General features: G+C 42.7%; 1 protein-coding gene across 2 annotated transcripts in view; it reads right to left on the bottom strand.

Moving 5' to 3' along the window:
- The window catches only part of PFKM (phosphofructokinase, muscle), an 88,297-nt gene that overhangs the window by 50,100 nt on the left and 24,682 nt on the right, over nt 1-13,515 (bottom strand). The window contains exon 1 of one of the 2 annotated variants that reach the window (XM_073663201.1): nt 4,965-5,117. The exons of the other annotated variant lie outside the window; for it this stretch is intronic. Coding sequence (XP_073519302.1) covers nt 4,965-5,088 — 124 coding nt within the window. The 5' untranslated portion in view covers nt 5,089-5,117. Of the gene's footprint in view, nt 1-4,964; nt 5,118-13,515 lie in introns of those variants that run through there. 2 annotated transcript variants of the gene reach the window in all.

Here is a 13,515-nt window from a genome sequence, read left to right as displayed (position 1 = left end):
TACTCCCCTCTTATCTCCTCTTCCCACAATCGTATACAAGATTTCTCCGGTGCATCCCCCCTACTCTGGAACTCTGTACCCCAGCACATCAGACTCTCGACTACTGTGGAAACCTTCAAAAGGAGCCTGAAGACTCACCTCTTCCGACAAGTGTACAACCTGCAGTAACCCTCGCTCCACCATACCACTGCACGACCAGCTCTACCTTCACCTACTGTATGCTCACCCATCCCCTGTATATTGAGAGCCCTCGCGGGCAGTGTCCTCGCTCCTCCTGTACCAGTCGCCGACTTGTATTGTTCAAAATTTACTGTAATTGTTTGTGTATGTATATCCCTTTCACATGTAAAGCGCCATGGAATAAATGTCACTATAATAATAAATAATAATAATAGATAAGGACTAGTAAGATAACACTATTTGGTGAGGGCTGCTGTTCTTTTTCTTCTTTGGATGATTTATGGAGTGGGCTACATAGAAACTGAGCACAACTTTGTTGTACTCTAGATGACCTCACCGGAGACATAAAGTCGTGGATGAAGCATCTGGTCAGTGGATTGCAAGCAGTAGTGCCAGGGATTTGGAACTTTCTCCATTTTCTAATTATCATGTGACATAAATCCATGTCACTATGGTATAATGGAATAACAGTAAGGCCACGTTCACACATTCAGTATTTGGTGAGTTTTTTACCTCAGTATTTGTAAGCCAAAACCAGGAGTGGAACAATCAGAGGAAAAGTATAATAGAAACACGTCACCACTTCTGTATTTATCACCCACTCCTGGTTTTGGCTTACAAATAAATACCAAATACTCAACGTGTGAACGTGGCCTAAAGATACGTGCTCACAACATATTTTTGTCGCCAGCACCCACAGAGTTTTTCACAAGGAAGAGGCTTCAGAAATCATCAACATTTTTATCCATAAAGCTTCTTTTTGGTTATTTTATGAACTTTTTTTGCATCATACTTGCCTCCGATGTTTTTTACTAACTAGTGCATGGCTTCCGGAAGCCGCCTGAAGAATGGTCAGCTCACTTTCTTTAACCATTTTGCATCTTTAGAAACCTAAAGTAGTTAAAAGCTTAACCCTTTCCCGACATGCACCATATATAGATACAGCGCTGCGATCACGCGGGCTCACGCTGAGCGCCGGCATGATCGAGTGCGAGTGTCAGCTCTATGTGAGAGTTGACACCCTGCAGCAACGCCCATAATCGGGCGTTTAACCCCTGTGATGTCGCTGTCAATAGTGGCAGCGACATCGCAGGGCATTGCAGAGGGAGTTAACTTCAGATGACCTGACCTCCACAGTCACCAGACCTGAACCCAATCGAGATGGTTTGGGGTGAGCTGGACCGCAGAGTGAAGGCAAAAGGGCCAACAAGTGCTAAGCATCTCTGGGAACTCCTTCAAGATTGTTGGAAGACCATTTCCGGTGACTACCTCTTGAAGCTCATCAAGAGAATGCCAAGAGTGTGCAAAGCAGTCATCAAAGCAAAAGGTGGCTACTTTGAAGAACCTAGAATACAAGACATATTTTCAGTTGTTTCACACTTTTTTGTTAAGTATATAATTCCACATGTGTTAATTCATAGTTTTGATGCCTTCAGTGTGAATGTACAATTTTCATAGTCATGAAGATACAGAAAAATCTTTAAATGAGAAGGTGTGTCCAAACTTAAGTCATATCAAATAAATTTTACCATTGTCATGATGTACAATATGTCACAAAAAGGGTTAAAGGTCTAAACATATGAACAGCAAGTCGTTTTTACATTGCAGTGCATATGTTCATTCTTGGAGCATTTATGTCAGGCGGGTGACAGAGCGCATCCTCCTAAAAAAGACGTGTGCACGTATCCCAAGATAAGATCCACATGCATTTTGCTCATATAAGACCTCGCTATATAAGATCATGCCAGTACTTTAATGAATACTAAATATATTACTGTAAGTAGTGCACATGCATTAGGCTATGTCACACATCGGGAGCAGTCCGGTAGTTTTAATGGCAGCGCAGTTATAGAGTATGAACACACAATGGAGCAAAAAAAACACATTGAAAATATTTGAATATTTTTCACTTTTATAAAGCCAAACACAGTTCTAGAACAAACTTCTGACGATAATTACATATACAACACAGCAAGTATTCATGTTTGAATGGTATTTAATTTAACATAAACTATTTATTTATATTGTGACCTCTCCCAAAAGGGAAAATCTGATAAAATTAAGAATATGCTACAATAAAAAAAAATGCAAAAAGCACAATGAAAATAATAATAAAAAACAGCAATTCGCACATCAATCGACTAGTAAAATTGCAGTGAAAAAAAAAAAGTCAGAAAAGAAGATTGAAATAACGGGATGTGATTTGCAAGAAAATAGACATTATTATATCAGACTAGTAGTTTAGAAGCGGCACCATGGTCCTCGGTGCTTGCTGTACTGAGAAAGAAGGATCGCATATACACGACATACAGGTGCATCTCACAATTAGAATATCATCAAAATATTTATTTATTTCAGTTCTTCAATACAAAAAGTGAAGCTCATATATTATATAGAGTCATTACAAACAGAGTGATCTATCTCAAGTGTTTATTTTTGTTAATGTTGATGATTATGTATTGAAGAACTGAAATAAATTAACTTTTTGATGATATTCTAATTTAGTAAGATGCACCTGTATTATGTGTAACTCACTGGTACAAGAGTATCTAATATATATAATAGTCTTATCCCGTCTGTCTGTCCTTCTGTCCAGGAAATCCCGCGTTGCTGATTGGTCCGGCCGCGGCCAATCAGCGACGCGGGATTTCAGAAAAAGATGGCGGCCGTTAGCGGCTCCTCTGCCGCACGGAGGTCAGCGGCGATGCTGCCGGGAGATAACCGGCGCTAGCCGGTCATCTCCCGGCTGCTCGCAGCAGAAGTACCCTGACCGGCGGCGCCGCTGACCTCCATGCGGCTACCGCCAGGAGATCAGCGGCTAGGGCCGCTGATCTCCCGACGGCAAGTGTGAAGGGAGGACTGGGGAGCGGCGCCACCGGTCGGGATACTTCTGCTGCAAGCAGCTGGTCATCTCCCGGCTGCTCGCAGCGGAAGTACCCGCACAGGCAGCGCCAGTCCCCGGTCCTCATTAATACGATTCGCTGATTTAAACACCGCTTTGCTGATTGGTCGCGACCGCCAGCCGCGACCAATCAGCGATTTTGGCGCCAAATTTAAACACGTTCTCCGGTCCTGACTAACAGGGTTTGCTGATTGGTCGCGGCCGCGACCAATCAGCAATATTGGCGCCAAATTTAAACACTGCTCTGCTCATTGCCCCGGTCGGCCGCATACATATTCTAGAATACCCGATACGTTAGAATCGGGCCACCATCTAGTTAGGTAATATTTTACTCCGAAAATTGGATGACACTCACCCATTCAAGTCTATAGGGGCGGAAAAATAATCGGATGTCATACGGAGAAACAGTATAGCATCCGATTTTTACAGATAAATTGCAGTTCTGTAACATAGAAAACTGTAAATGTCTTGTAAATGGTTAATAGCTGCTGCTCTAAAAAACGGGTTGCACATGGATGACAAGTGAGAATAAAATTGTCCCACTTTTCTGGATGAAACTCTGACTTTTTATACAGTCGTGTGACCCTAGCCTTACAGAGGATGAACCGCTGCTGAGAATGATGATCGCTTTGCTCGTCTGTCGTGTGATCAGTAACCCGTTTGTTAGGCAATCCTCGCATGTGTTGTGTCTGTCTCCCGCCGCAAAACATGCAGCCGCAGGGAGACATACATATTAGCAGAGCACGCCGAAGATATTGGGATAACACCCGAGCATGCTCTAGCACGTTATCAGAGCACGGTCGCTCAACACTAAGGATTAAGATAAATGTAAAGCAAATAGCAAAAATGTCTTATTATACATGTCTTATTATGTCTTTCTAAGGCTATGCTCACTTGTCTGTTTGATATCCATTTTTATCAGATCCGGTATAGAAAAAAAACGGAGATGTAAAATAACAAATGCAGACAAATACCAAAACGGATCCATTTGATGGATTTATAAAAAATGGATGAATCCGAAAACAGATATATTTTTGGGGGGCTGCACAGTGTAAAAAATGGACACATTTACCAGATGACATAATGGATGATGATCTGTTTTAAACAGACTTTAATGTCCCTTGACGAAGCTAGGTGTGAAACGTGCGTCGGGTGCGATTCTTTCATTGACCGGTGAGACTCTCTTATGCCACTGAGCGTGCTTACATCTACTATTTATGGGACTTCTCTTTTTTTCTACCCCATGATTCCTTACCCTAATATACTGAGCTCTTTTCACAATTATACTTTGTTACTCTATGTACACTGGTATCCGTCTGTAATATTGGGATTACACTTTGTATATCTTACTGTACCACTGTACTTATCCCTCTCTTTTTACTATCTAATTACTTACTATATGGTATTAAGCCTAGATTTATTATGTACTCAAATTTTGCATCATGTTTTTTCAATTCTTCTTATGCTCATCAGCTTTGATTATCTTGTGTCTTACACCTTTTGATTAAATTTTCAATAAAATGTATTTTTATCTTTATCCTATTGTGCCTTGCACTTATTCCTTATAGGGTCTTTTTTTAGGCTACAATTTAGGTCTGTCCAAATAACAGTAGATGGAACGAACACAAAGAAATCACAATTTAGAGAAAGAAAAAACAATTCAAATAAATTCTGTAGCTGAAAGTTTTATTTCGATATTTATGCTCCCCAAGTCGATCATAGAAACGGAAATAGGACCTGAAATGGGAACAGAGCCCAAGATGCTCGATAACAGAACGTTACGTAATAAGTGTAAAGTGTCATCCACACACATGCAACACCTTAGAAAAGTCACCACATTACCAAAGGGCATGCCGGCATTACACACAGGTGAATTACTCACCAGGAAAATTCTTCTTTCTTTTGGTGAACTGAAAAAAGGTGAAGAAGAGGTAGATACCTAGTGAGACCGTCACCGAAATAAAGAGTTTGAGTATAACCCTATCAAGTTCAATGGCAGCACACATAGCCCGTGGCTGCAGTCATTGGCTCATTGATATTTATAGCAGAAGTTATGAAGCCAGCAGCAGCTGCTGGAAAAGCCCCTCCTACTGGTGAGACGCGGCATAGCTGTGATATTGGGGACAGCTGAAATAACCCTAGCACAAGTTCAAGCACAGCAGCCATCAAAGTGATACAGCACTTTTCATTAATATTGGAAAACAACTTTTTAATCATTATATTTATACTTCTATAATATTAGCATGCAATACGGTTTTTCATTATAACGCAGAACGAATAATTTGAGGAATATACAAGATTAAATTGAATCTGTCACTAGGTGTTACCGCGCCTGAGAGAAGCATGATATTAGGACAGAGACCTTGATTCCAGTGATGTGTAACTTACAGGGCTGCTTGCTGCAGTTTTGATAAAATCACTGTTTTCTCTGCTGCAGATCTAGCAGTGGTCAGAATGCTGAGCTGTGTATTACCCCGCTCACACCACTGATTGGCAGTTTTCTGCCTATGCACAGTGTACACAGAAAGCTTCCAATCATTGGTGGGGTCATGGTTACAGAGAGCTCAGGAATATGGAGGACTACCTGGTCGCAGGTTTACTAGTCCTCTATAGATAAAATCACTATTTTATCAGCAAGAGTTTATCAAAACAAAAACAATCAGCCCAGCAAATGATACAATCGCTGGAATCAGGGACTCTGCCCCTACAGCATGCTGATCTCAGATTAGGTGGCTAAAATCTGGTGAAAGACTCCCTTGAAAGGGAATCAGCAGCAGGATTTCTCCCATCAAACTATTATGTGCATATAGCGCTCTCAAAGACAACTCCGGCAACACCTTTACATGGCCAGTCTGTTCCTCCATTACTGAGAAATCAGAGAGTGAATTTATATGCAAATAAGAATGAAAAGCTATTATAGATCGGAAGCATCTGTCACTCCAACTCGGCAGCGGCGCTGGGTGGGGAATCCATAAAGTAGATATCCAAGACTAAGTACCAGGGGCGTACATAGGAATCATGGGGCCCCATAGCAGAAGTTCTAATTGGGCCCCCCCCCCCCGCCCCCCAAAAAAAATGTAAATAATTGTCGGGTCACAGAAGAGCAGATCTCACAACTTTCCAGCCTTTACATAGTAATTTTCTTCCTGCTGAAGTTCTAGATTCCTCTTTCATTACCCCCATAAAGTATGATGCCAACAAAAGTGCCCCCCCCCCAAACACAGTCAGTATGATCCCCCCATGGTGAATTCCTCCACATTCATTCACAGTATAATGACCCTACTGTACCCCACCTCAACTCTCAGGCCAAAGTATGGTGACCCCAATACAGTATGATCCCCCAACTGTGACCCCCACACAGCTCTCCATGCAGGGCAGTACGGTGGCGCAGTGGTTAGCACTGCAGCCTTGCAGCGCTGGGGTCCTGGGTTCAAATCCCACCAAGGACAACATCTGCAAGGAGTTTGTATGTTCTCCCCATGTTTGCGTGGGTTTCCTCCGGGTTCTCCGGTTTCCTCCCACACTCCAAAGACATACTGATAGGGAATCTAGATTGTGAGCCCCGATGGGGACAGCGACGATAATGTATGTAAAGCGCTGCGGAATATGTTAGCGCTATATAAAAATAAAGATTATTATTATTACATACAGTATAATGCCCCCGACACAAACCTTTACACTACACACAGTATAAGGCACTCGCCATGGTCCTCCACGCAGTACAATGCACTCCCCCATGGTCCTCCACACAGTATTAGACACTCGCCATGGTCCTGCACACAGTATTAGGGTATGTGCACACGATACAGAAATGAAGCAGAAAATTTCTGCATCATTTCTGCATCTCCCTGGCAGAAAAAACGCATGGAGATTGTGCATGCGTTTTTCCTGCGGAATACATGCGGATTCACATGCGTTTCCGCATGTGGATTGATCAGCGCTTTCCAGGCGATTTTAGCATCACCTGGAAAGTGCTTGACAACTAGGTCACACTATATAAATCCATGCAAACAGCATGGATTTATATAGTGTGACCCGAGAGAGTGTATATACTTACCTCCGATGGCCCGCGCTGTCCTGCTCACTCCGTTCTCCCGGCTGCCGGCAACTTTGAATTGAAAGACCTGCCGACGTCAGCGTCACGTGACCCGTCACATGACTCTGACGTCAGCGCAGGTCCTACAACTCACTGCAAAGTGCCGGGAACCAAGCAGGAGCGGTGCGCGGGCCGACAGAAGGTAAGTATACATTTATTTTTTATTTTATTCTTGTTTTACAGCTTTTTTAATGGTACCTGGGTGTGGATGAGACTCTCCTCTCCTCTATACCCGGGTACCATCCGCACATTAGAACGCGCCAATAACCCAAGTACAGATGCAGTCTTGCGGAATTGGCGCGTTCTAATGCAAGTCAATGGCGGCGAAAACGCCGCGTTTACGCAAAATTAATTGACATGCTGCGGATTTTTGAGCGCAGCGTTTACGCTGCGGAAAAATCCGCATCATGGGCACAGCACATGCGGATTTCAATTGGGGAACATTGCTGCCCTTCTACAAAGCGTTTTTAATGCGTTTCCGCAACTGTAAAAACGTATTATCAGCACTCACTGATTTAAAAATTAAATAAATAAATACATACTTACCGCTCCTCGTTCCCCGCTGCTTCAGTCTCTGCAGGGCGTCTCTGTCATCACCTCAGCAGCTGCCATCACCACTGTCTGACAGAGCGTGGAGCGTCATCACGCCGCTGCGTCAGAAGCAGAGGAGCAATGATGGAAGATGGAGTGTCACATGACGCTCCCTCCTCCATCACTGCTTTCAACCAAGGCCGGCTCCAGGTTTTCGTGGGCCCCGGGCTAAAGAGTCTCAGTGGCCCCTTTAATACATACCAACATTCATGATGCACAGATACGGCGGAGAAATATAGGTATAGTACACAGGGCCCGCCCTCCCCCCTCATCCTTTAAATATGCAAATAAGCGCACACACACACACACAGTATGCAGACATGCACGCACACACAGCACGCAGACATGCACACACACAGCCATGCACACACATGCACATGGCACACAGATATCCACACATACAATACGCAGACATGCCCATACACAAACAGATATACAGATACGTGCACATACAGTCATGGCCAAAAGTATTGAGAATGAGACAAATAGTAATTTTTCCAAAGTTTACTGCTTCATTTTTTGTAATGGCAATTTGCATATACTCCTGAATGTCAAAGAGTGATCAGCTTAACAGCAATTACTGTACTTGCAAAGTCAATATTTGCCCAGAAAATGAACTTTAACCCCCAAAACACATTTCAACATCATTGCAGTCCTGCCTTAAAAGGAGCAGCTAACATCGTTTTAGTGATTGATCCATTAACACAGGTGTGGGTGTTGATGAGGACAGGGCTGGCAATCAATCAGTCATGATTAAGTAATAATGACATCACTGGACACTTTAAAAGGAGGCTGGTTCTTGGTATCATTGTTTCTCTTCAGTTAACCATGGTTATCTCTAAAGAAACACGTGCAGCCATCATTGCACTGCACAAAAATGGCCTAACAGGGAAGAGTATCGCAGCTACAAAGATTGCACCTCTGTCAACAATCTATCGCATCATCAAGAACTTCAAGGAGAGAGCTTCCATTGTTGTCAAAAAGGCTCCAGGGTGCCCAAGAAAGACCAGCAAGCGCCAGGACTGTATCTTAAAACTGTTTCAGCTGCGGGATAAGACTACCAGCAGTGCCGAGCTTGCTCAGGAATGGCAGCAGGCTGGTGTGAGTGCTTCTGCACGCACTGTGAGGCGGAGACTCTTTGAGCAAGGGCTGGTTTCAAGGAGGGCAGCAAAGAAGCCACTTCTCTCCAGAAAAAACATCAGGGACCGACTGATATTCTGCAAAAGGTACAGGGAGTGGACTGCTGAGGACTGGGGCAAAGTCATTTTCTCTGATGAATCCCCTTTTCGATTGTTTGGGACATCTGGAAAACAGCTTATTCGGAGAAGAAGAGGTGAGCGCTACCACCAGTCTTGTCTCATGCCAACTGTAAAGCATCCTGAAACCATTCATGTGTGGGGTTGCTTCTCAGCCAAGGGAATGGGCTCACTCACAGTCTTGCCTAAAAACACAGCCATGAATAAAGAATGGTACCAAAATGTCCTCCAAGAGCAACTTCTCCCAACCGTCCAAGAGCAGTTTGGCGCCCAACAATACCTTTTCCAGCATGATGGAGCACCTTGCCATAAAGCAAAGGTGATAACTAAATGGCTCATGGAACAAAACATAGAGATTTTGGGTCCATGGCCTGGAGACTCCCCAGATCTTAATCCCATTGAGAACTTGTGGTCAATCATCAAGAGACGGGTGGACAAACAAAAACCAACAAATTCTGGCAAAATGCAAGCATTGATTATGCAAGAATGGACTGCTATCAGTCAGGATTTGGTCCAAAAGTTGATTGAGAGCATGCCAGGGAGAATTACAGAGGTCTTGAAGAAGAAGGGGCAACACTGCAAATATTGACTTGCTGCATTAACTCATTCTAACTGTCAATATAACCTATTGGTACTCATAATATGATTGCCTTTTGGCCATGACTGTACAGGCATACGTACAGTTGTGCTCAAAAGTTTACATACCCCAGCAGAATTATTCCTTTCTTGGCCTTGTTTCAGAGAATGTGAATGAATGATAACAAAAACCTGTTTTCTCCACTCATGGTTATTGGTTGGGTGAAGCCATTTATTATCAAACTACTGTGTTTTCTCTTTTTAAATCTAAGACATCCAAATGACCCTGATCAAAAGTTCTTAATACCGTGTAATGCCCCCTCTAACATCAATGACAGCTTAAAGTTTTTTGTGGTAGTTGTGGATGAGGTTCTTTAATTTCTCAGATGGTAAAGCTGCCCATTCTTCTTGGCAAAAAGCCTCCAGTTCTTGTAAATTTCTGGGCTGTCTAGCATGAACTGCGCGCTTGAGATCTCCCCAGAGTGGCTCAATGATATTGAGGTCAGGAGACTGAGATGGCCACTCCAGAACCTTCAATTTGTTCTGCTGTAGCCAATGACAGGTCGACTTGGCCGTGTGTTTTGGATCGTTGTCATGTTGGAACGTCCAAGTACGTCCAATGAGCAGCTTCCGGGCTGAGGAGTGCAAATTTGCCTACAGTATTTGCGGATAACGTGCTGCATTAATATTTCCTTCAACTTTTACCAAGTTTCCTGTGCCTTTGTAACTCACACTTCCCCAAAACATCAGCGATCCACCTCCGTGCTTTACTGTAGGAATGGTGTTCCTTTCATCATAGGCCTTGTTGACCTCTCTCAAAATGTAACGTTTATGGTTCTGGCCAAAAAGTTCAATTTTGGTCTCATCACTCCAAATTACCTTGTTCCAGAAGTTTTGAGGCTTGTCTCTGTGCTGTTTGGCATATTGTAGGCGAGATACTTTGGCATTTGAGTAGTAATGGCTTTCTTCTGGCGACTGGTCTATGCAGTACATTTTTCTTCAAGTGCCTCCTTATTGTGCATCTTGAAACAGCCACACCACAGGCATACAGAGTAATATTTCAATATTTGCAGATGACACTAAACTCTGCAGGGTAATCAATACAGAGGAGGACAATTTTATATTACAGGAGGATCTACACTGTGTGCAGAATTATTAGGCAAGTTGTATTTTAGAGGATTATTTTTATTATTGATCAACAACTATGTTCTCAATCAACCGAAAAGACTCATAACCAAGCTTAATATTTTTGGAAGTTGGAATGGTTTTTTTTTCGATTTGGCTGTCTTAGGAGGATATCTGTTTGTGCAGGTAACTATTACTGTGCCAAATTATTAGGCAACTTAATAAAAACCAAATATAATCCCATCTCACTTGTTTATTTTCTTCACCAGGTAAACCAATATCAGTGCACAAAATTTAGAAATAAACATTTCTGACATGCAAAAACAAAAAAAATTAGTGATCAATATAGCCATCTTTCTTTATGATGACACTCAACGGCCTTCCATCCATAGATTCTGTCAGTTGCTTGATCTGTTTTCGATCAACATTGCGAGCAGCAGCCACCACAGCCTCCCAGACACTGTTCCGAGAGGTGTACTGTTTTCCCTCCCTGTAGATCTCAAATTTTATGATGGACCACAGGTTCTCTATGGGGTTCAGATCAGGTGAACAAGGGGGCCATGTCATTATTTTTTCTTCTTTTAGACCTTTACTGGCCAGCCACGCTGTGGAGTAGTTGGATGCATGTGATGGAGCATTCTCCTGCATGAAAATCATGTTTTTCTTGAGCGATACCAACTTCTTCCTGTACCACTGCTTGAAGAAGTTGTCTTCCAGAAACTGGCAGTAGGTCTGGGAGTTGAGCTTCACTCCATCCTCAACCCGAAAAGGTCCCACAAGTTCATCTTTGATGATACCAGCCCAAAACAGTACCCCACCTCCACCTTGCTGGCGTCTGAGTCGAAGTGGAGCTCTCTGCCCTTTACAGATCCAGCCTCTGGCCAATCCATCTGGCCCATCAAGAATCACTCTCATTTCATCAGTCCATAAAACCTTTGAAAAATCAGTCTTAAGATATTTCTTGGCCCATTCTTGACATTTTATCTTATTTTTCTTGTTCAAAGGTGGTAGTTTTTCAGCCTTCCTTACCTTGGCCATGTCCCTGAGTATCAAACACCTTGTGCTTTTTGATACTCCAGTAACGTTGCAGCTCTGAAATATGGCAAAACTGGTGGCGAATGGCATCTTGGCAGCTTCACGCTTGATTTTCCTCAATTCATGGGCAGTTATTTTGCGCCTTTTTTGGCCAACACACTTCTTGCGACCCTGTTGGCTATTTGCCATGAAACGCTTGATTGTTCGGTGATCACGCTTCAAAAGTTTGGAAATTTCAAGACTGCTGCATCCCTCTGCAAGACATCTCACAATTTTGGACTTTTCAGAGCCCGTCAAATCTCTCTTCTGACCCATTTTGCCAAAGGAAAGGAAATTGCCTAACAATTAAGCACACCTTATATAGGGTGTTGATGTCATTAGTCAACACCCCACCTCATTACAGAGATGCACATCACCAGATTTACTTAATTGGTTAGTTGGCTCTCAAGCCTATGCAGCTTGGAGTAGGACAATATGTATAAAAAGTATCAAAGTGATCAAAATACTCATTTGCCTAATAATTCTGCACGATGTGTATGTAAACTAGAAGCTTGGGCTGATAAATGGCAAATGAGCTTTAATGGGGATAAATGTAAGGTAATGCACTTGGGCAGAGGAAATAAAATGCATAATTATATGCTTAATTGTAAAACACTGGGCAAAACTGTAACTGAAAAAGACCTGGGTGTATTGGTGGACGACAAGCTCACGTTTAGTGGCCAGTGTCAGGCAGCTGCTGCAAAGAAAAATAAAATAATGGGATGCATTAAAAGAGGCATAGATGCTCATGAGGAGAACATAATTTTACCTCTATACAAGTCATTAGTGCGACCACACTTAGAATACTGTGTACAGTTCTGGTCTCCGGTGTATAAGAAAGACATAGCTGAACTAGAGAGGGTGCAGAGAAGAGCGACCAAGGTTATTAGAGGGCTGGGGGGTCTGCAATACCAAGACAGGTTATTACACTTGGGGTTATTTACTGTGGAAAAAAGAAGGCTTAGGGGTGATCTTATTACTATGTACAAGTATATGAGGGGACAGTACAAAGACCTTTCTACTGATCTTTTTACTCTGAGGCCTGAGATGGGGACAAGGGGGCATCTTCCACGTCTGGAGGAAAGAAGGTTTCATCATAATCACAGACGGGGATTCTTTACTGTAAGAGCAGTGAGACTATGGAACTCTCTGCCGCATGATGTTGTAATGAGTGATTCACTACTAAAATTTAAGAAGGGCATGGATGCCTTTCTTGAAAAGTATAATATTACAGGTTATAAATACTAGATTCCTTGATAGGGCGTTGATCCAGGGAACTAGTCTGATTGTCGTATGGAGTCGGGAAGGAATTTTTTTATGAAGACAGCAGCAGCTGCTGGAAAAGCCCCTCCTACTGGTGAGACGCGGCATAGCTGTGATATTGGGGACAGCTGAAATAACCCTAGCACAAGTTCAAGCACAGCAGCCATCAAAGTGATACAGCACTTTTCATTAATATTGGAAAACAACTTTTTAATCATTATATTTATACTTCTATAATATTAGCATGCAATACGGTTTTTCATTATAACGCAGAACGAATAATTTGAGGAATATACAAGATTAAATTGAATCTGTCACTAGGTGTTACCGCGCCTGAGAGAAGCATGATATTAGGACAGAGACCTTGATTCCAGTGATGTGTAACTTACAGGGCTGCTTGCTGCAGTTTTGATAAAATCACTGTTTTCTCTGCTGCAGATCTAGCAGTGGTC

The sequence above is a fragment of the Phyllobates terribilis genome, unplaced genomic scaffold, assembly GCF_046119375.1.
Source record: "Phyllobates terribilis strain yellow unplaced genomic scaffold, ASM4611937v1 Scaffold_2__4_contigs__length_985480577, whole genome shotgun sequence".
In the NCBI taxonomy this organism is placed as follows: domain Eukaryota; kingdom Metazoa; phylum Chordata; class Amphibia; order Anura; family Dendrobatidae; genus Phyllobates; species Phyllobates terribilis.
Note: the sequence above shows the minus strand (reverse complement) of the source record. Positions and strands in the feature narration are given on the sequence as shown.